At 46.1% G+C, this 24,126-nt stretch overlaps 1 protein-coding gene and 1 long non-coding RNA gene across 4 annotated transcripts in view; one reads left to right on the forward strand and one right to left on the reverse strand.

The window, feature by feature from the left end:
• The window catches only part of pitpnc1a (phosphatidylinositol transfer protein cytoplasmic 1a), a 38,334-nt gene that overhangs the window by 3,875 nt on the left and 10,333 nt on the right, over positions 1–24,126 (forward strand). For both annotated transcript variants that reach the window (XM_076996843.1, XM_076996842.1), the window contains exons 3-5: positions 19,946–20,094; positions 22,639–22,727; positions 23,327–23,334. In XM_076996843.1, coding sequence (XP_076852958.1) covers positions 19,946–20,094; positions 22,639–22,727; positions 23,327–23,334 — 246 coding nt within the window. The remainder of the gene's footprint in view (positions 1–19,945; positions 20,095–22,638; positions 22,728–23,326; positions 23,335–24,126) is intronic.
• Positions 2,197–7,549, reverse strand: LOC143508383 (uncharacterized). 2 transcript variants are annotated; one of them, XR_013129336.1, is made up of 4 exons: positions 7,443–7,549; positions 6,860–7,087; positions 5,558–5,720; positions 2,197–4,802 (listed from the first exon to the last, which is right to left on the reverse strand). It is a non-coding gene; the product is annotated as an uncharacterized LOC143508383 (long non-coding RNA). The 2 variants fall into 2 exon arrangements; XR_013129335.1 differs by having other exon boundaries at positions 2,197–5,720.

The following is a 24,126-nucleotide window of genomic DNA, read 5'->3' on the forward strand; positions in this document are numbered from 1 at the left end:
TTAGCTAACTAATGTGTGTAATGGATTCCTCCTGTCTGAAGCACTGTTTTGTTTGTTGAACTTTATGTTAACTCGATGGGACGGTTATGGTCATTATGTTATGTCACGACAGCAAATGAGGGGATATCTTTTCTATAAATTTATCGCACTGGTCTCAGTAGTGTTGGACAACATTGTGCAAATGAGATTGGTCCTTTTAGACATTTTACATGTATTAAACACTGTATCTGTGCCATCAGTGGATGTTTACACTCTCAGTTCCAGCCATATTAAGTCTGTGATTTAGCCTGTTTTACAGCTGAGCACTGTAAGGTTTACTGAGTTTCACTGGGCATTTATTAAGATGTCATCCATTCCTGTGTAATCTGCACTTGTGCTGCGTCTCACGGCATCGCCTGAGCAAACATCAAGGAAATTGAATTTATTTCCCTTGAAATGAATATCGAGTAAAAGCTCTAATGTTTTTGGTCGGGCCTGTCATGCCTAATGTTTATAACCAAATAGTATATAACTCAAAGAAGCCACCGTGGCATGGGAGAAGTCTTATTCTAGACTTACTCTACCATGGAGGATCTATGGACTGATGAGATAGACTAGATGACTAGAATTCCAGACCACTCCCACACTTGCCAGAGTCAGCAGGGTGGAAGCAGGCTACTTTGGTGTGTTCCCCTGGCCCAGAGAGGAGAGGTGAGGAGAACACGCCAATGGGTTCCCAGATGCTGTCCATTTTATGGTTGGCAGTTTAATGTCCAAAGACTGCGTTATTCTACTAGTGGGTTCTGTTTGTTTGGTTTAGTTGTGTCCTTGTTATTTTGGCGTGGAGTTGTGGTGTGGCAGTTCTCCTCTTTCCAGCCGGTCCATTACTGGTGGCGTTACATGCCTTTTAAACATCTGACAAATAAAACTTCTCACGCTTTTCCTCTTTGCCAGCAACACACTATGTTTATTTTAGAGATTTATCAAAGAGGTTTATCTTGAACTGTTCTTTAAATATCTTTAATCTTATTTTTAAATTAGCCTTTTCAGACACGTCAGTTTAATATTCTGATAAACCCATTTATTAAGACTGTGGGGTGTAATGCTAAATCGTTTGATTAAGACTGTGTGGTCTAATTTAGCATTAACCCTGTTTTGCCACATTTTAATATCTGCACATTCATTCGAGAAGTCTGAAGTACAGGCGAATGTAAAGATCTTGTTAAAGCTCTGTATCCAGTTACAAATTGTGTTTCCTGAGCATGGTAATTCTTAGATCATCACACTGTAGTATGGTCGGGTCGTTTTTTTAAATATGTGTTGCCATACCAGTCTCACTTCAGGAGACGTCTGTTTTAGTCTCAAGAGAAGTTAATAAAAATCCACCTACTGCTCTCATTCATCTCAGAAAAACTAAATAGAAACATACAAACACCCCAAAAAACAGACTCACAAAACGTAATCTATCGCAACAGGTATCAAAATGTAATCTATCGCAACAGGTATGAAAATGTAACCTATCACAATAGGCATCAAAACGTAATCTATCGCAATATGTATCAAATCAGCAACCATACATCAAAGTGAACAGTCACTTCTCAAGTGTAGTTCTCATTCATGAAGCCCAGAGCTCCTGAGCACCACTGAGCAGTTCCTTGTTTATCTCGGGGTCCGGAACAGCTTTGAAGTGTGACCTGGTTTGATCGTTCTTTAATCTGTCTCATATTGGAGAAGAATAGGGGTCACTAATGAAGGTCTCAAAAGTAAAGAGCTTTTATGCTGGTCTATCAGCCAGGTGGATTGGCCTGACTTTAAAACAGTGCTTCAGGATAGCCTCAGTGCCTGGAGGAACATTGTGAGCAGGAAAGAGGAACTGAGCTCAAATCATTGTTTTTTTATCCCTTTGGCTGGGAGAGAATATAAGCTTTGTAGTCATGGTTACTGAAACGAACAGGTGTTTTGTAACAGTGGAGTAATTCAAAGTAGGGGAGCAGTTCGCTCACCCTGCAGTTTTCTGTTCTGGGTTTCTTTTTAGAACATATCAACTTGGCATAACTGGTCATTCCTTTTGTACATGACTTTCATAGCCTGTTGCATAGAAACAAGAGTGTTTTAATTAGAGCACAATTAAAACGCTAATGTTGCCATTGATTCTATCAAGATGATTCTGTCTCTTGGCAAGTTTTTGCAAGAACAAATTGTGACTTAGCGTTTAAGGGAGCGCAAATGATTTTACATTTATTCTTACAGATGTGCATTAACAGGGTATCAGTCTGCCCAGAGATTCAACATTTTCTGTGTCTTTGTACACTGAACTTCATACTGCATTATACTTCACTCTTCTCATGCAAATGCTAATTGTTGACATTATGTGTACACACACTGTCTTCTCATAAAAGACTTAGCATCATGTCTACATGCATGTTTGAGAACCTTTTCTCAAAACTAAACATTTAAATTTATTGTACAAATTATTTTCATGTATGTCCATGAAACAAACTTCAGTCCCTTAATTCAGCCATGTTTGTCAGGTAAGCTCACTGTTGGTCTCTCTCAGTGTTGGTCTCTCTCAATGTTGGTCTTTCTCAGTGTTGGTCTCTCTCAGTGATGGTCTCTTTCAGTGATGGTCTCTTTCAGTGTTGGTCTTTCTCAGTGTCGGTCTCTCTCAGTGTCGGTCTCTGTGTTGATCTTTCTCAGTGTTGATCTTTCTCAGTGTCGGTCTTTCTCAGTGTCGGTCTCTCTCAGTGTTGGTCTCTCTCAATGTTGGTCTTTCTCAGTGTTGGTCTCTCTCAGTGATGGTCTCTTTCAGTGATGGTCTCTTTCAGTGTTGGTCTTTCTCAGTGTCGGTCTCTCTCAGTGTCGGTCTCTCTGTGTTGATCTTTCTCAGTGTTGATCTTTCTCAGTGTCGGTCTTTCTCAGTGTCGGTCTCTCTCAGTGTTGGTCTCTCTCAGTGTTGGTTTTTCTCAGTGTTGGTCTTTCTCAGTGATGGTCTCTCTCAGTGTTGGTCTCTCGGTGTTGGTCTCTCAGTGTTGGTCTTTCTCAGTGTTGGTCTCTCTCAGTGATGGTCTCTCTCAGTGTTGGTCTCTCGGTGTTGGTCTCTCAGTGTTGGTCTTTCTCAGTGTTGGTCTCTCTCAGTGATGGTCTCTCTCAGTGTTGGTCTCTCTCAGTGTTGGTCTCTCTCAGTGATGGTCTTTCTCAGTGTTGGTCTCTCTCAGTGTTGGTCTTTCTCAGTGTTGGTCTCTCTCAGTGATGGTCTCTCTCAGTGATGGTCTTTCTCAGTGTTGGTCTCTCTCAGTGTTGGTCTTTCTCAGTGTTGGTCTCTCTCAGTGATGGTCTCTTTCAGTGTTGGTCTTTCTCAGTGTTGGTCTCTCTCAGTGTTGGTCTCTCTCAGTGATGGTCTCTCTCAGTGTCGGTCTTTCTCAGTGTCGGTCTTTCTCAGTGATGGTCTCTCTCAGTGTCGGTCTTTCTCAGTGTCGGTCTTTCTCAGTGTTGGTCTCTCTCAGTGTTGGTCTATCTCAGTGATGGTCTCTCTCAGTGTTGGTCTCTGCTGCTCCAGGCTTACTGTTGATCCACTTTCATGTGAAGCATCTGCAACTTAATTTCCATGTGAACAGATCCTCCCAAGTGCACTCATGAAACCTGACCAAGAGGTTTTGTCCTCTGGTGAAATCACTAATAGCAGCAACGTTATCACTCCTCTTTATTCAGTGAAAAAGGCCACCTCATTCAAATGGGGCAGAATGGAACGCATTACTTTGTAGTTTACCAGGAGCAATTTTAGCTGTGTATCACCAACATTAATCATATGTGAGCATTTATGTGAGATTTTGTGTGAGAAAATGTCATGTAAATATATTTTTTGTATCTTAAACATTCAATGCAATAAAAAACACCTGATTTGCCCCTACACTCCCCAGTGACTTTATTAAGGACTTATCTTGTAGGTACATTTATACAGCTGGTACAATGTTAGCCAGTCCCTATCACTACCCTTCATCACTGGGAGGTTTATGACCCATCAAATGGGATTATTTGTGTGGTTGCCCATTGTCAACACAGCAGTGACTCTGGCTTCAAACTGGCACAGTGGTGGGTGGGGTCCTGGTGTCAGTCTATTAGGCACAGCAATGTTGATGGATTTTGTACCCATGTCAGTGTCACTGCTGCGTTGATAGTCGTCTGCTAGACAGAAACATGTCAACAACCACGGTCTTTTAGTCAGAAGCCGCCCATTGATGAGGAGGTGGAGGATGGTGAACACAAACTGCATGACAACAGATGGCCTACAGTTTCTAATTTCACACGTACTAGGTGTTTCTTAAAAATAAATACACTTTCTTATAAAATGGATGGCAGGGGGTTGTGAGTGGTTAGTGTGTGAATATGTATTTCTTATTTTTGTGTTTCATCAGTCTAGAATGTATTTTATTTGAACGCCTTGGTTGACCCGACTATGCTGCTGGTTTGCTAGCTCCTCACGTCTGGGCTCCATAGCGAATCTTTGGTGCTTCCTAATATGTCCAACATGTTAGCAGCACTGGCTTTGCTGAAGATAAGCATCAGAGAGATACACACCTGGTCTGGTGAACCCATAATGAAGAGCTCTGCCCCAGACCTAATACCAGTCTGGGTGGAGCTTTGGCGGTGGGGAGACGTGAAGGTTCGGCTGCTGTTAGCACGTAGCAGCAGGACCCGCGGGGCTTGTCCGTCAACCAAAGTTTCCGACAGCTGCACTCCCTCCCTGAGCTTTGCCACCACGGCTCACCCCTCGGGGTCGCCCCGCACAAAGCATTTAGCCCCAAACCACGACTGGACCGAATGTCCTGGCAGGGGGACAGGAAAACAAGGGCTGCAGATGCAGGTGGGCCACATTTATGGGCCAGTGAAGCCAAATATATCATAGCAACAGTGCGAAGAGCGGTAGGAGCAGCTGGCTGGTCTCTCTCGGCTTTAATGTCAGTGATACTTCAGTAACACTGAAGCAGAGTGAAGGTGACATGGCATGTGTTTTTTAAAGCTAATCATTTGACATCATTCTACATAATTGTTTGTTTTCCATAGTGGGACGTTTGTAGGCTGCAAATATTCATTCCATCTGGTGGTTTTTGTCAGCAGTGTGTCCACTGAGGCATGGGTTTCGGAAAAGTATTTTAAAAGTGCCAAACTTGCAGTAGTGGCATTACTGGGCTATTTGAGCTTTGGGAAGTGCTAGAGGTCACTAGGCCGATGAAGCCCAGTGATTGCGGGACCACGGCACCTCCAGCATGCCCTGATGGCCCTGACCTCACGCAGCGTCGCAGCCCTGAGGCTTTGCCATGCAGGGTTCATTAGGGTGCCCTGGAGCCCCCATGCCGTCTCCCACAAAGCCAGATAATGAAGTGGCTCAATCAGAGAGGCGGGTGAAATCAGAGCCACGTGGCCCGTGCCCAGCTCAGCCCTGTGATTGCCCTTCCTTGCTCCCTCGCTCCTCCCCATCACCCCCTGTTTTAATGTGCTGTCGTCGTGCTTCCAAAGGGGAGCTCCTCGGGTGGTATGAGCGTCTTAGCGCGTCCATTCTCTACGTCCTCTTAGAGCGTACCTTTCTGCACCAAAGGGAGAGGGACTGGTCCGACTTCAGAGGTTTCAGCGCTCACCGCTCTTTTGGCCCACAGCGTCACTGCGCCGTAGTGCCATGTGCTCCGCTGGCACTGCGGCCTTTTGTGGTTAGTAGATGACGCTCTGGTTCGTCAGACTTACCGCACCTGTATGAGGGGGGGGGGGGGGGGGGGGGGGGGGGGCAGGGAGAGAGGTTGGCATCATTTCAAAAGCAACTTCGCTTCCTTTCCTTCCCCTCTGTGTGTGCGGACAGGCAAGCAGAGCTTGCTCAGTCGGCCGAACCGACAGAACCAAGGTCAAGCCAGACTTCATTATCACTGTTTTGTCAGCCAGGATATACTGCACCTCCTCTCAGACCAAAGCAACAGATGTCCGAGTGGGCGAGATGCGGCTCAGCGTTGAAAACACCATGCTGACAGCACCACCTGCTCGAGGCTTCTCTTCCAGCAGTCAGCGGGATCGCTGAGCGAGGCCTGCCCGGGCCCACCAGGCTCCACTGGGAGGGCCTTCGAACCTTCAAGCCCCAGTGGGTGTCCCGTATAACAGGGCACCGCTGAAAAGTTAATGTCCTCCCACCCACTATGAGCATGCGAACGCTTGATTGTTTGCTTATGCATGCATGCGTGTCTCAGCCTATGGGATGTAGTAGTGCTGAGCTAAAGCAGCACTATCAGGGTACCAGGGTGTCTGGGCAGTGAAATTGGGCACCAGGGTGAACTCAGTCTAACCCATGGCATGCTGGGTAGTCTGCTGGCATCCACTGGAGTGGTGTCTGGGCTGGTAGCAGCGCACAGATGCTGCATGTGTAGAGCGTTCCTCAGTCAACCAAATTGATGTTTCGCTGCCTGGCACCCACAACACCCTGGTCTGCGTGGGTGACCGCTGCTAATGGCCCATGGGAAATGATGAATGAGGTTTGTTTAACCTGACATATTGTCGAAGCAACTACACCTGAGTTTTAGTAGTTTGGCTTGAGATAAATACACTCAAAAGGGGTATAGGGAGAAAATACTTTTGTCTTGCAAGGCTAGATGGAAATTCTAGAAGAAACCGGTGAGCTGCTACCTAAACACCTCCCCAGACAGCAGCTCCTGCATTGCCTGTTTAATCTCCAATCTGCACAACTCTGTAGTCCATCCCTGCTGCAGCCTTCCAACCAATCAGGCCTGCCTAATGACTCGTCCCTTGGTCGCCCCAATTAGTCAAAGTAATGATCTGTGTCCGTGGCTTGAGTTGAGCAGCCATTTCGTTTGATAAGTGGATTTTAATAGAAGCTTGTTTGCACCTGATTAAAAGCTGAGGCTCTCCCAATTCATCCTCACAGGGGGCCTTCATCGTGTGTTGCTGTCTTGTATTTCATGGCCGAATGATACATGGGAATCGAGAACTTGGCGTGGGAGAAAAAATGGACTTGCGGGTTGTGAGCGGCAGTGCCTCGGCGGACGCGGCTGTGTTCTGTCAGCAAGGCTCCTGTCAGAGCTGCATCTGTAGGGCTTCACGATCAGACCCTGTTCTGCATATTTGCAGAAAGACATTGTTGTCATTAGCATTGATTGGGTTATTGCCATTGGCTCACAATTATTCTACGCATATGCTCCCACAGCTGGTGTGTGTGTGTGTGTGTGTGTGTGGTAAGAGATAAGAGTGCAAGAGAGAGGAGGATTAAATGTAAAAATTGGTGGAGATGTGGCTGAAACATACAGCTATCTAAAACAAGCCAGGAAATTGAGTTCTAGTACATTCATCCCGGACTTTGGTTGCTCAAAGTTTACAAGATAAAGTTCATAATTTTACCATTCATAATTGATGTAACTTTAAACAATCGGATCAATAAATCACATAGGGCACAGTGAGGGGTCACAGTGTACCTCGTGTGCATGCTTGATGAAGATCTGGTAGTGGCCAGCGCTTTGTCACCAGGTTCTCCCTTTTTTTAAGCGTCGGCAGGAGACGGGGTCACGGTCACCAAGTGCCTGCTGATAACGCTGCACTGTAGATATGAAAATAGCATTTGGCACAGGTCCATGACACCACCCTCACAGCAGCACGTCTTCCTCTGTGTTCATCCACAGCGCCTTTTTGTGCTGATCTTAAATCAGCTTTGACTTGTAATGGTGACCGTGAGGCCCCGGGTCATGTGAGGACACGCTTTACCTGCTGCTGTAAACTTTACGAGCTCCAGACCCAACATTTGTTATTGATGGAAGATGTTTCAGTAGCTCCTTTCGGGTTATTAAAACTGACACTAATGTGAAGTGTGTTATGATATGTAGTGTGTAGTGTAGTTATGAGATCAGACAATGTGAGCCTGTTGGCGCTGTGGTCTCCGAGGCCAGGGGGTTAAATTAGAAACACCCCTTCATAGCGTTAGCGGGCTAATGGCTAACGGCTCCTACTATTAGCCTCACCTGTTTGTTTCCTCCCTAGTTTATTTGTTCGTACCGGCACGCTGTTGTGGTTATTGGTAGACGTGCTATCTAAAGCGACACCTCACAGCCAGACGGGCAGCAGACGTCCTATATTTGACAGACTCGTCTCTCCTTGTCATTGTTTGCTGGGCCACTGACAGTGTTTGGGTACTAAACTAATAACTAATAACGTTCTGGAGGATCGGGCCGCGTGCCAGTCTGATTCAGCTCTCGCTGATCTAAAGATAGAACAGTGGATTTCTACACTGCGTCTTGGTTTTGCAGATGAACCCCAATAAGCTGAACGATGTATGAGTAAGGAAAGTCATTCTCTCTCCACCCCTTGTTCTCTGCCAACAGCTGTTCTCTTCAGTCCGCATATATACCATGGTTCGCTCAGAGGCAATACAGCAGGTCAAACTATTTTCACTCGTTGGGGGGGAAACTGAACTTGACTGTTGACAGGCTCTTGCCCCTACATGAATGAAATGTGGATAAGAATATCTCGTTCACTAGGGAGTGTGCTTAAATAGCACACACTAACACCCGAAGTGTTATTAAACCAATGGGAATGGGTCACAGGTCCTGTGCAAAATAGAAAACACGTTTGGTCATGGTGAAATATTCTAATACACCCACAGATATTGTACCCAGAAACTCTGATGAAATTGGAAATATGCAGACAGATAAGCAAGTTATCCTACTGACACTTTCTGACAAATCCCCCTCATTGCAATCCTCCACCAGCCTTGAAAATGAATCTGTTATGCCTTATTAACTCCGACGGTGGGCTTTTCAGAGAGGAAAATGCTCTGATAACAGCACAGGAAGAGATTAAGTGAAGGGAAAATAGACTATCAGGATAAGGGGTTTTATTGAACTTGCCTTTTATTGTGAGGTCTCCGTCTCTCTCTCTGTCTGTCTCTCTCTCTCTTTCTCTCTCTTTCCTCTGATGAAGGAGGGCGATAGGGGAAGTGTTGTTGAGTTGTTGTGAATAAATCTTTAAACAAGGGAGACAAAGGGATGAATGTTTCTTCAATAGGAGAGGAGTGTGAATGTGTGGCGGTGGTAGCTTACGATAAGTGTACAAGTGTAGGAGAGTAGGAGGAGGAACAGGAGAGGGTGTGTAAGCAGAATGAGTGCAAGAGTGTGATGAGCGCTTGGTGTTACGGGGCGGGAGAACGTCGGGCATTAGTATGTCTGGTGCTGTTAATGTGCACTGTAAACCCCTGTGGTGGAGGGCACATTCCACTCTGAAGTGCACCTCCACACGGTGGCGCTGTGGTTTGTGCTTCCCTTGTCTGCATTCACTCCAGCACAGTGTGCGGAATCATTTCCTTTCCGTAGGAAGCTACATGGTGGTGGTGGTGGAGGGGGGGGGGGGGGGGGGTGTCTGATCGTGGGGAGATGGAGGACAGGAAGAGGCCGCTCAGATATGGCTCTGACTGCTGTTCACTAAGCCTGCCTTACCTTTGACAGCTTCTCTGATGTCCTTGTACGATGCTCTTTCTCCTCCCTCTCTCCCTCTCTCCCCCCAGGGGCTTTCATCAAAGGTCTCTCCTCTTCTCACTATGACCTTTTATTGTCCAAACTCCACTACCTTTACACGTTTTATCCACTGTCACTTTCATCCACTGTCTACTGTTCTATGAATCCCTTGGTTGCTCTGACACTTGCTTTCAGTTTAAACCCAAAAGATCATTTTTCTCTCTCTCGGAACTGCCAGTTGGTGTAAAGGTCATAGAAAGCGCAGGTGTATGAGAACCAAGCCACAGCTCTGCATGTCTGCATGTAGTAGAGATGTCACCTCTCCACTCACACTGCACAGGCGCAACCTTTGACCCGCTGTTTCCACCATCACAATGTCGAAAGGCCATTTGAGCAGATGCCTCGTGCCTGTCAAAGCATCGTCATACACATCTGGGATCAAACCCCCCCCCCATGTGTGCATAACGCATCAGGGAGACAGAGAGGATCAGGTTACGTAAAGTCACGCTGCTGCAGCCAACTTAGTTCGTCCTTCACGGGTGTGTTGAGAGGGCTCTCCCCGCGAGCCGGGTTGTGTAAGACTGTATAACGTGGTACATTATGCATGGTCTCACATGCCTTATTCAGCTCACTGAGCTGTGTGATTGAACAACAGCATGAAATGCAGACTTATTAGGGGCCTGTATGCCCCTTAAATGATTCCGATGGAAAGGAAGGGGTGTGGGGCAGAATTCAGAGGCTCAATATTCTGACCATCATTTAATTAGACCCACTTTAGGCTCTCCGTGTAATAGACAGTCAAGGTGATTTCAAACAGGAACAGCCTGAAAACCGACTGAAAAATCCATTTCAAAATTGGTTTGCCCAGTGACAATGCTGAGGGTGTAAATGTTACATTTGTAAGCCCTTTCAAATCGCTGATATTATGCAATTATATATATATATATATATATATATATATATATATATATATATATATATATATATATATATATATATATATATATATATATATATTAGGGGTGGGCATAGATAATTTTTTTTAATCTAGATTAATCTCACTGAAATCTTGAAATTAATCTAGATTAATCTAGATTAATCTATATTAAAGTGGCTCATATGCGTGCTACCCAAGTAATTACTAAAAGTCAGTTTTTGAGATAGGGTTTCTTAATACAGAGGGTACATTAGACCAGGGGCTCTCCTGTTTCCAAAATGCATCAATGACTGCTTGAGGAAGCTGTTCTACTTTGATACTTGAAGAAAAAAAAAACATGCTCAATAAAATGTAGGCTACTCGTGTTCAACGGTTTATTCAGTTAAACATGAATTTGTAAGCCTACATACTGTACATTAAATAACATGTTTATTCAGCTAAACATGATATTTGAAATGTAAGCCAACATTTAGTACATTTAACCTCACGGACGTAATTTTCAAAAGTCAGTTTTGGTCCTCTGCAGTTTTAACGGTTAAAAAGAAATATTTAAATAGCGACGAATCTAGCGCTAGGACCATGCAGAAAACAACCGCTCCGAGCTCTGCTCCGGTAACGATTTACGTCCCTAAAAATGAATTTTCCATGAAGCAAACCTGGCGGCTTCGTGGCTGCATCCATGTAAAAACACGTACGATTTGTAATTCACATGTAAAAACTCGTTCTCGCCCCTACTGTGCAATTTGGTTGTAGCTGCTCTTGGCTGAAATGAGGACATTCATTTGCTCTTCGTGGGTCAAGCACATTTTGGTGCTCAGTTTCCAGGACTGAAACAGGATCCAGAACCTGACTGAGCATGTGCAAAGAAGCCCAAACAGGATGTGTGCAGAGGTTTAATAGGAGACGTTATGCTGATTTAGAACTTTAAGACTCGTGGTCTACTCCAGGCCGTATATGTATAACCAGAAGAAGCACTGACAACAAATGTTGAAGTCTGCGTTCCTCAATAAAGAAACATGTGAATGTAAAGTGAGACGATGTTAAAGTTATGTTTTGGTGAAGGACTATATGGTGGAGATGCCTTTGAGATGGTCCTTGGCTCTATGCTCAGAGATGTTGGGCTTGGGATGACGCTGTGTGGGATATGTGAGACAGCTCAGCGCAGGAGCAACAGCTGAGAAATCACGTTCCACCGAGGGAAAGGTGGTAGTGGTAATGTTTTAAAGACCAGTCAGGCATGGCGTTTGATCGACCAGAATAGGTCCAGCGATGTGTCATAAATAAATCATAGCCATCTTCAAACGTTGAGAATAAAGCTTCTTGCAGATGCACTTCGGTCTTTGTGAAATGTGTTCATAAACAGTGTTATGACCCAGACAAACGGCCAGGTGTAATAATGTTTACGTGGTGACTCTGAGGAGGTGAGTAGCTCTTCAGAAGAATGCAGAAGACAGCTGCTCCCATTTCTGATAAGTGTCCTGAGTTAGTGTCCTCATGGGCTGTCACGAACACTTTTGTCACAGTGTGCACACACAAGCTGACAGTCTCTAATGCTCACAGCGGTTTGTTCACAGGGTTTCTTAGTGTGCTCCAGAACGTCTTGCTACTGAAAGGGAATCCATGTTAGTACTCTGCCTTTCAGTTTCTTACCTGTGAGCTCACTGTATTGATTCCAGTTGTTTCTGCCAACCTATTCCCACCTTAGTCATTGGCAAAGGTCATTGACAGTCCAACCTGAAATGTTTAATAGCTAAACAATCATTCAGAACACTCTGTGACTCTCGCTTGACATTTCTAAGCTTTAGTGTCTGTGAAATCTTTCATTCTGTTCCTAAACATTCAGATAAAGCCCCACTGAAAGATATGAAGGACACGGTGTGTAACTACCCCCGTGTCCTCTGGTGACACTCCTTTAGAAGCTTTACACATCACTGAGAATCATTTCTCACATCTCAGAAGTAAAGTGAGGTCATGAAATAGAATATACGAGTGGCATACAAACTGACTTCAGTGAAAACTTGTATCTGAATAAAATGTATGTTGAACGTGTATTCTAGTAATATGCTCTTCTTTCTATCTGCTGGGTCGCACTAGGATCCAGAACTCTGAATTTAAAAAGAAAAATATTACACTATATTGCAAAGGTGACACTTTTGACAAGGCTCACACACAGCAATGATAAACAGAAAAGGGAACTGGTCCATTAAAAATAGGGGAAGGGAAACTACATGTGCACATTGTGTGGACAAGAAGCAACACTAACACACTCACTTGAATAAAAGATGACTAGACCTGATAAACACATGCCCAGAATTAAACAGCTTCAAACTACATTTAAAACACTCAGTTTTAATTCCCAGGATGTGGAGACACGTTGCATTCTGGGAATGCTTGTCCTGCTCTGTCTCTCTCTCTCTTTCTCTCTCTCTCGTGACAACTCTCAGTGGATTCATATGGGAGTCCTTAAAGTCCAAAAGTTCTTCCTCGCTTTACCTTCTTGAACAAACAATAATAATGAAACGCTGGTTTCACTTGGTTGTGTATTTCACAGCCCTCTGGGTCCTATTTTATCTTTCATGTTTTCTGTCTTGTTCAGTCGCTTGCTTTCTCTATCTCTCTTTGGATGCTATTCGAGGTGTGAGGAGTGTGAAGGTTGGACAGTGGAGAGCTGAGTCCACTCCTGGAAGAGAGCTCTGACCAGCACATCTCACCTCTTTTCACTGCCCCCTGCTGGACGTGTGAAACAGCTACAGACAGCTACAGACATGCTAGAGAATTTCACTCCAGTCATATATACACATTGGCCCTCCTGTTGGGTGTTGGTATGGATATGCATCTGTGTGTTTTTATGTGTGGGAGTGTGTACACGGCTGCACATTTGTGTGTCTGTCTGCACATATGCACAGAAACACCACCAGCCATTTTTTCAACCTCTTAAGGCATGTTCATTTCCTCAATTGAACCGTCAGTAACCTCCATCTTGTCGTTTACAAACATCCCATCCAGCATGTATTTCTCCATAACTTCATTCCCCCAAATGGGTTTCGCCTGCACGTATCGGTGAAGTCAAATGCACCACGGGTGGCCGACGCGGGAAACGGAGCGTAGTAGCGCACGTGGCGTCCTGAACCCTGGGCGCTCGGGCTGGCTGCGTTCACGCGCTCTCCTTCTGGCGTTTCGGCTTCATTACAGAGCAAAAGTAAGGGCGCGTGGTGCAGGGCAGAGCTGGCCTCTGCACCTAGCTTTCCTCGACCACCACGCCATATGCTAACGAGAGGAGATCAGTTGCAGCACTTTATGTAAAAATCGTGTTTGCTCTCTGCCTCCACGGCCCCTCATTTAAATCTCTACTGAGACGTCCACCAGACACACGGAAAACCTCCTTTTTAATCACTCCAACTCAATGTGCTTTATTGCCAGGACAAATAACTGTTCCCATGCATTATTAATGCAGCGGGTGCAGAGTTTAAGACCTGCACACTCATTAATAACAGACACGGAGAAGGGGAAAGAGCCAGCTGGTGTAAACATCGAGTAGAGTTGGTTCTGTTTCACACGCTATCTTTCCCCCGTCTCCATCGCCAACAGTCTCCTGCTCACGCGCTCTCTCCCTCAAGGTCCGTCTGGACGCGCAGACCTCGTGCCGCCTCCTCGCGGGCCACCTGCACCTGGCACGGAAGGAGAAACAAGAGGCTCGTAATCACACGCGCTGCCATCAGGACATCTTCATATTCACGAGGAGGGGCGGCGCGGGCAGCCAGTGATTTTCCACGTAGGCTCGTGCGTGCAAAGCGAGCGCTGCGCGCGAACCCGCCGGTGCCGTCGAGCACGCGGCGCGTGCGCCTGGTTCGGGCGTCACGTGACCCGCTCCTTCACCACGTTAACCGCTGCTCCGGGCACGGGCGAGCTGTGGAAGAAACCGGGAGCGTCTCATTCTTATGCATTACGCCCATAAGGGTCCTCACTCCACCTGGAGGAGTCCGGACGGTGTAGGGTTGCCACGCAACAAGCCTCGAGACTGACGCTATAATCCAGGGGTGACACTGGCCGCCGCTGCTTAACATTCAAAGTTTAAAGCGCCGCGTGCTGAGATGGAGCGCGCGCCTCACTCAGGAGTGTAGGTGTTGTTCCAGCCGAGTGTTTGTGCCGCGTGACACTCTGTCAAATGGGCTGGAAAATACATGTAAACAGAGTTTCTCAAAATGAGAAATTCTTTTTCTACCTGGGGTGCCTGTACCGTTTCTTCAATGCGTTGCTGTGTGTCACGTGACTGCAGTTCCAGACGTGTCTGACAATCATTCCTGCTCATTCGGTGGCTCCCACAGCTCTTACCTGTGTAACTGACTTCAGCTTGCCGCACGAGATATTTGCGACACTCTCACACCGCACATCACAAAGAAACACACACATACATACTCACACATGTGCACAAACACACACACACACACACATCACACACACAGCATGCTCAGTAAAACCATGCACATTCATAACTTCTTCTGAAAACGTGCAGGGACTCTCTCTCTCTCTCTCTCTCTCTCTCTCTCTCTCTCTCTCTCTCTCTCTCTCTCTCTCACTCTCCCCCTCTCCCTCTCCCCCAGACTCCATTGAGCTGGCTTCTGCGGTTGTTTAGTGCTGAGTCTGCAGTTCTCTGCCCAGCTATCTGGCAGTGACTGATGGGCTGGACACCACACAGCTATGTACTGGGGAGCACTCCAATCAGCCAGATGACATGGGTGACGTTTCCTTGGGGGAAAGGGCACCTTGCCAAAGCCCTACGGCCTCCCTCTCTACCACACACACACACACACACACATTTATGGATGTTTTAATGTTGGATTCCACCTAAACACAACACTTTGTGCATATTCAGTGTCATCATAGCAAACACTGTCATATCATAGTACTAAACAAAACACATGTGAAGGACAAACCCATCAGTATATTCACTTACATGACACATTAATAATTACCCAGAAAATATACCTACATGCCTGGTCATAGACTACGAGAGGGCTTTATATTTTGTACCATCCTTTGTGGATGATTATAGATTGTAAAGAAAAATCCTTTCCAAAGACGAACCATTTAGTCTCTCAATCAAACAATGAAACGGGAAAGACGGGGCCTAGAGCATAATGGTACTAAAACGTGCCCTGAAAACAGTAACTAAGATTACAGCGCCCCCTAGCTGACATAAAGTTTCTTAAAGAGAGCATTGGTAACACACATGTAAAACAGAACTCCTACGCTTTGCTGCACTTAAAGACATTGCTGGGGGTCTTTTTCCTAACCTGCAGCAGGGCGTGATGGCAGTGTTATACCTCCATACTTGTCATGTGTAATTTACAGGACAAACATAAAGTAGCAGACCTCTGATCACCAGAGCAGAGCATCATCAAAGCATTTCAGCCATGAATCATTTGGGTTTTAGTTGTTTCTCCCCAGCTTTACAGAAAGCCCTGCCTCTAATGAGCAATCTAGGGTGGGGCGAGTAACAGGGAGAATTACACATTATGTGATATGAGGAGCAAAATCTAATCTGCCTGAGTTTGGATAATAACATTACAGTGAAAGATGAGTTTACATGAATGGGATTAAACAGTTATTGGTGCTTACAAGATCAGTGAGACCTTCCTTTCAGGACAGTGGTAACAAGACTCGTACACATCACAAATCCAAACGCTATATAAGACGTGTTTGGCATCCAAACACCATGGAGATGTGTCTGTAATACATGAAGCTCTATAGAGTTTAGGACCAAAGACCTTTAGAGCGGAGAGACTCCTGCAGAAGTCCGTGCAGGAATGAAGACAGTGTAATGAACAAAGGATATTCCCAGAATTCAAAGCATACCACCTCCTCCATGTAACACGGTGAGCTTGTGGGCAGACCTGGCTAACCTGTGGTTAGTGCTGATTGGTTGGCTCAGTTCAGAGGACAATGTCACTGAAGTAACACAGGCAACAAGAGCCCTAATTACATCCAGGACTGGATGGTGCTGGATGTGGTCCAGGCCAGAGAGAGACCCCTCCTGGGAGGTGACCCACGTACGCTGCTGGCTCGGGGGTCACACACCTCAGGCAGTCATCCGCAGCCTTGGCAACCGCTCCATAAACATGGCAGGTTTATTTGAGATGGGAAATTCATTCAGTTAGTTGTGGTCCCTGGAAATGAGTTGGGTGTGTGCAAAAGTGAATTCAGAAGCTTGACAATTTTTATTAATTCTGATCAATCATTTTTGTTCTCTCATAAAAGCCTTGAAATGACACACACCAACTCATGAGTGTGTTTAATGTATCTTATAAATGCCAGTTCTCAAGAACTATAGTGTGCAGTGTACACTTTATTGTTCATCTTAAAACAGCAAACGACTGTGGTTTCAGTGTTTTCCCAATTTAAATAAAGGTTTAAAAATAAGTAAATAAAGTTGGTAAATAAACTGTTTGTAGCCCTCTGGTGAACTGTAGGAAACAGGTGTGGCTGTATTCCACCAGTCTGAAGTCCTCTGGTGCTGTGGAACATGATGCTTTAACAGATTCCCCTGTGCGCTTCTGTTTTGTGAACTCTGTGTTACTAGCGTAGAATGAACGTGCACTTTCTCCTCCGGCCAAATAGCCCCCAAGCAATTAGCCCAGAGTCAAAGTCTCCGATTGGTTAAAGCCACAAGGACTGGAAGCTATCGCTGTCTTTCTGTCATTCCAGACAAATATGAGAGCTGGGGTAGGCTCACACTTTCTTTGATACATTGTCTGTGTTGTTAGCCACAGACCATACTGACGCCTGAAGCCTAAGCCACTTTGAGCTTGAGAACAGATACATCACAAATCCAGCAGCGCAGTGTTTGACATTAAATGTTCTTGTCGGACGGCTTTATTTTCCTTGTCTCCATGGACACAAAAAAATCCCCTCCAAGCACCTGCAGCGTAATTACCTGAGTTGAGGTAGAAAACTAACGTGATGTGCTGCTCTTCATCTTTTCATTAGATGGAGTCTGTGTACTACGACCGCTGTATGTATCTCAATAGTCCTGATAGCATTTTTCCAGCCTACTCTGTGAAGCACCTGAAATTCAGTCTTTTAACTTTCCGTTCTCTACACACTGCAGTTGTAGGAGAATATTGTTTCCCTGATCACATTTTTAAAGCCTTCTTCTTTTCAGCTTTTGAACATTTATGTAGCAAGATGTACAAATTTATAGTAGTCAATTGATTTGAAGCATTTGGTCAGAGGTGAGCTCAGAGTAGACTGATCTGATCTCCATTCTGCTTATCTGCCTTGTTGCACACATAACCTAAGGTGCTGTTATCACACTAAACTGTTTATTCCACAGATGACTGTCTGGAGCGAAACAATCTGGAAATATCCAGAGATATTACTGATGGTACTGTAAATTCTCCATAAAAGACTCTTCCTATAAAAGACTCTCTTCTTCTTCTCTCTCTCTCTCTCTCTCTCCCTCTCTCTATTTCTGTTTTTGATTGTCCTAACTGCTATTTGTACTATGTAGGACTATGGGTGAGCAGATCGATATGTGTTTCAAAACACCGAACTGCTACTCCATTGTAAGCTGAACCAGCTTTTGTTCGGCCTTCAGTTCATCATCACTCCCTCATCTGGCTGCACCATTAACCTTTGGCCAAGAGTCCGGCCCGGTCCAGACAACCCTTGAACAGTGGGGAGAGTGTCCAGGGGAAGGTAAAGGGGACTGGAGTGCACGTGTGCGGATGCCTGAATGTTCTGAGGATGTTGTTATCCTGCAGGAGTTTCAGTACTGATTCTTCTCCTATGTGAAGGCCTGGCAGATTCAAGACTTTGACCGCACGGCGTTTAGCACATGGCGGTCCTGTATGAAACACTTTGGTACATCTTGGTGCCGTTAAAACTCTTGGTGCCATTTTTTTTGTGTGTGCTCATACTACAGCAGCTCTGTGCTAAGTGCTTGAGTGGCACTCTCAGCTGGAGTCTTGTTTCATCAAATTTGTAGCAAAGATTACATTAAGTAGCCAGAGTGTGTCCAGTGTATCCAGTTTGTCAAAGTTGAAAGACTTGAGAGAGCAGCCAGACAGAAATAAAGAGGACTTGATTAGGACCAACAACTCCCCCACGATCCAAGCAGCTCTGGCCGGTGTTGAGTGCAGACAAGGTGGACGAGGTGGACAGGCACAGAGGGTCCATTCCCCTCAGAGCACCACCAGAGCGGCCTGAGAGCCTTTCTCCCCCGAGCAAAAAGAAACAGACACCTACAAATAAAGAGTGCGTCGATGGTGTTTTGATGTCATTCCCAAACCGCATTGCGTACTTGTTTTGCGTCCTTTAATTGGCCACTCATCCCCACCAGGCGTGCGGGGCACTCGTCCCTCGCTACATCTGTCCGGTGCGTGCGAACAGAAAAGAGCCCGATGAATTATTCAGCCTCACTTTAACCTCACTGACGTATGTCTCCCTCCCCCCCATCACACATCCCTTCCTGGTCTCATTTGCTTTCAGAGCAGAGAACAATGGGGGTCAACGGCTCATTAATCCAACAAAGCGCTACAACAGTGTAACAAGGCTGTGGCGAATGGGAGGAGGTGGAAAAGGTGGAGGAGGTGGAGGAGGTGCGGCGGCCACGCCCACCCTCGCGTGTTATTAAACGTTATTACAGATATGAAACCTTAGCAGAAGTGATGCCCTTCAGCGATCGGATCCCTCACAAAATATGTTCTCACTGCTGAAAGCAAAACACGTTCGACAAGATAAAGGATAATGATGAATACGATCTGAATGGAGGCGTAGGTGTTGTGTTGTTGAGGGAGCGATCCACTGTGTGACAGTTGGAGTCTTCTCTGCTGGGAGTGGTTGTGTCTCTGAGGGCCTCTCTGCTCGCTGAGGTGAAACCTAAACACCCTCACGGGCACTGAGCACACCCTCGCTTATACACGTTGCTTAGCAACTGAAGACAGGAGGAAACATATGTCTTCATGATGAAGACCCAACTGTTGTCACAGACTCAGGACTTCTGAGATGGCAGGTTGAGCGGAAACACTGCTAGTGAGACCATCCTAGTCATATCACACAGGGCCTCCAGACGGGCGTCGTGCCGCAAGGCACTCGGGTAGCTCGTAGTGTTTTCTCCACATGGCCATGTCATGCTGAACCTTCTCTATTTTATCTTGCTTGTGGGGGGTTTGAAACTCTCGGTGTCCTGCTGTTCTGATGTCCAGGCAGGGCCAAGTTAACGTCCCTCTGTCCTGCCACGTCCAGCGAAGGGACGAATGTACAAGATGAAGTCCATCATCACTCCCGGATGATGCTGCTCCACTTCAGCACCCGCCTGGCGCTCCCGTTTACGTCCTGTTGCCGTGGCTGTAGCGCTGCCTTCCTGCAGTGGGATGACAGCACGTTGTGGGATTCGCGCAGCGCGGAGTGCGATCGTCGCCGTCTGTGTAGGACGTCGTGAGAACTTCCGCAGAATGTCGGACGAACCCGAGACTCGGGGGGTGGCGTGGCGCGTGACGTTGGCTGTTCTAACCGCAGGGTGGTCTGTGTTCTCCAGTACAGGATTGGCCAGCTGTACATGATCAGCAAGCACAGTCACGAGCAGAGCGAGAGGGGCGAAGGCGTGGAGGTGGTGCAGAACGAGCCGTTTCAGGACCCCGCCCACGGGCCCGGCCAGTTCACCGAGAAACGCGTCTACCTCAACAAGTGGGTACCGCAGCCGCTCCCCAACACACAGCACAACACCTGGGCGACACTGCACCTCTTCCAAGCAGCAAACACCTTAGCATGGCTCAGGCACAATTCATACCACCTGAGTAATTTCAAAGTGCCTTTATTCTCCACTTCCTTCAGTGTCTTTCAGCACAAAAGCCCAAGGGGAGCTTGTAACCTTTCGATTTTCCTTCGATTTTACAGGCCCACGTTTGCCACATCCCCAGAGATGTGATGAAACAGGCACTAGGATCTATTTCTGTTACGCATGCCCCACTTAGCAGCATGACTGCTTTAACAAAGAAGGTCAACAGGTCATCGAGGACTAGCACTATAGTGGAGTGCCTGGTCTCAACTTCTCAAGGCTCATTCTCAAAGCCGCACAAAACATGCATTTCGCATCCACTTACACAAAGATAATGACCTCAGATCTAAACACACCTTCTGACATTAGCACCTCATCCACTAGGCATCATTTGGGAATTTTCTTTCCTGAAATTGTTTGTGGGCTCTTAGTTTTCGGAGTTCTTCATTGGCGCCATAATGAAAAACAGTGAGATAAAAAAGAAACGCTCGACCTAGGTTCGACCTAACGCTCGAAAAGGTTCGACCTAACTAAAGCTAGTGAGCGCTCACTCAGGTCTCCTGTCACCATAGACTCCGCTTGTACTGGTGGAGTTTAACAGGGCTGAGTGAGGTCAGCACAGACCCTGACAGACAGATGCTGCTGGCCAGCACTGCTCCCATATACACACTGCCCCTCACCTGTGTGCACCCAGCACAGACCCGCTCCCCCTGGACGCTCCATCAACTCACTCCTCTGGGGGTCAGTCGGTGCAGACTGTAGTTAGTGTTTTATTGGAGAGACTGCAATAGCAGACCACATGGGTTTTTGTTTGTTTCATTTTTTTTTTTTTATTCTGCAAAAAGCATGTGTGACAGTAACGACGTAACCAGCCTATGCCGTGCATCCCGAATTTACAGCTGAGGTTTAAAGGTGGAAAAATAATCCACACAGCTAAGATCAGGCGGTCAGAGCTAGTTTGTGATGTGCCACAAACATGTTGCTCGTCTTCGCTGCGCTGACACTTACAGGGGGCCCTCAAATGTAGCGTCTGGGTCGTGCCCGACGTCAGAAACCGGCGCTCTGTATTTCTTTGTGACCGGCGTCGGAGTGGGAGGAGTTGAATGGAGGGGGGGGGGGATATGCAGATCTGTTCAAGCAGAAGAGTGGATGCAGATGGAGAGAGGCGGAGAACTCGGGAGGAGGCAGAAGTGAAGGGAGGGGGTGAAAGGCCGTTTGGCGTAGCGAGGGGTGCGTGGGAAGGAGACGGGTGAGACGGCGCTCGTAGAACACACGTGTAATTAGAGACTGTGCTCTGAGGAGATGTACCTGCATTTACACTCACAGCCCACCTGCCTGTTTGCACATATGCACGTGTATGTTGGTGTGTGTGTGTGTGTGTGTGTGCGTGCTTGCGTCTGTGTATGTATATGTGCATGCATGCATATTGTGTGTGTGTGTGTGTGTGTGTGTGTGTGTGTGTGTGTGTGTGTGTGTGTGCGCGCGCGCAGTGACAGGCAGAAATCTGTTAAGAAATTCACTGATGCTGCAAAGAGAGGCATATCTGGCTGTACACAATGGTACTCTTAAGTTCAGCATATAAGACACACAGGGTTTCCAAAGATGAAAACAAGCACAATAACATTACATCACATTACAGTGAAAATTGTATATAATCATGTTATAATCGTGGCTTGTCATAGAACTGATGGCATTCATGCCCCGTAGACATATACCATGTGCTAGTTTATTTAGATCTGTATTTTTTTATTCATTTGCATTTTTATAGGCTATCTGACACTCACCAGCAGAACGCTCCCCCTGTTCAGCAGCCCACATGTCCAAAATCATACACTCTCTGAATATCAGAAGGCAGCATGTGGCTTCAGACGTGACGTTCGTAATTGGCTTCCAACCACATTCTCCTTTGCACCCACTGCATTCGTGCCACAGCAGGGAGGGATGAAGACACTGAATGAATCTGGATCTAAATCAGCCTGTAAATCACACTTTCCCAACACGGATCTCATCAAACAGGCCCCAGAGGGACTTCAGTCGACAATCTGACTCAATGATGGAGGAGTATGTAGGGTGTGAGGCTCTGTCTTTGGGGTGTGTTTTGTGCTGCCCTACGCTGGCAGCCTGGTTGCCTGCTTCTCTATGTTCGCCATCTATTACAACAGTTAATCTTGGGCTTGTAAGGGAAGCTGATCGTAGAGGTGTACAAAGAAACAATCTCCCCCGAGGAGTAAACCTTAGCCATCCCTTACAGACACCATTAGCCAGCTACTATTACTCTTCCAGCAGCTGAAAGACCAGGACAATTGGCACCACCAGATTGAGCTGATAGCTATGAGCTCTGTCCCCACTGATAAGTGCTGATCTCTCTCTCTCTCTCTCTCTCTCTCTCTCTCTCTCTCTCTCTCTCTCTCACACACACACACACACACACACACACTTTCTCTCTCTTCCAGCAAGCTGCCCAGCTGGGCACGGGCAGTGGTTCCCAAGATTTTCTATGTGACGGAGAAGGCCTGGAACTATTACCCCTACACTGTCACGGGTAACGCATGCACCATGACACCTAGCTGGGCAGACGGTCCAGCGTGTCCACGCCGCATGGCTACCACATAGCACGCCCCCTTCACGTCCTGCTCTGAGGCCTTTCTTTTACATCGCCCAGTATTCCAGCTTTTACCTCAGCCACGGTAGCTAGACGGCTTTCTCTGCCTTACCATATCATACAGAGTACATATTTGTAATTCTGATGAGGATTATTTCATACCCACCGTGATGCTTTTGTCATGTTTACCTCATGTAAAATTCTAGAGGAGACTACAGTTTCTGTGAAATTTATTTACATTGCTAATGAGAATGTATAATGTATTTAATAATGTATTTAACACTAATTGTACACCATTTGTAGTGCTTGGTAGGACTCATTTCTGGCTCTGTTAAAAATTGTTAAAAAATTATAATCCAAGTCAGTGTCAATTCTTGTCCATTGTTTTGGATTGTGTATGTACCATCTGTGAAACCCATTCATTCTTTTCACAATATTCACACCACTATCTCTCACCATCTTTCCCTCTCTCTCTCTCTCTCTCTCTCTCTCTTTCTCTGTTCTATGTCTCCTATGATCAACTTGCATGTGAAATACAGAGTACACAGTGAGTACTACAATATTTTTTTTCCTTTGAGCTATTCTTAAAACCAGGACGCACCATTGGTCGTGTGTGTGAATGAGACCTTGCCTGGATCCTGGCTGTTGTGTGTAATATCGGGTATATCGGGTATATCGTGTATATCGTGTAGGTCCTGGCCCTTTGAAACCTCTCTAGGCTCAGGGTAGGTACTGCCACATGAAAGGCTTGCTAGCTTGACGGGTTTGTTAAGTGGCAAAGCAGCTCTCTTTCGAGCTACAGCTCAACAGTAATTCCCTCATGGCCAAACAATAGCAATTTCTATATTCTTTTAATTTAACAAAATAAGTGTCCAGGGGGCATTTATTGTGTAACTCAGCAGAACTATAAATTAATGAAAGCTAAATTTAGGGCATCTTGAACACATTTACTGTATTAACAAAGCATTAAAATAAAACTGATTTAGCAAATTCTGTTCAACACCTGATAAGCTACAGGAAAGACCAGTGTGTAGAAGGAAAGTGTGTAGTTGAATGCTTCAGGAAAGACCGCCAGGACAACAGGACATTTCAGCACCACTGTAGAAATGTAGAAGTGTGTGAGGTGTGTGGGCGGGGCTAGAAATCTCTTAGGGCGGAGCTAGGGATCTCTTAGGGTGGAACAAGGAATCTCTTAGGGCGGGGCTAGGAATCTCTTAGGCACAAGCCAGTGCGAAGTAGCACGAAAGACAGTAAAGGCTGAGTCAGACTAAAAGCTCTGCAGTGTAATCCCACTGTGTTTAAAGGACCCTGTGTTTATCTAATAGCATTAGAGCATTTA

The sequence above is a fragment of the Brachyhypopomus gauderio genome, chromosome 2 (assembly GCF_052324685.1).
Source record: "Brachyhypopomus gauderio isolate BG-103 chromosome 2, BGAUD_0.2, whole genome shotgun sequence".
Taxonomy (NCBI): domain Eukaryota; kingdom Metazoa; phylum Chordata; class Actinopteri; order Gymnotiformes; family Hypopomidae; genus Brachyhypopomus; species Brachyhypopomus gauderio.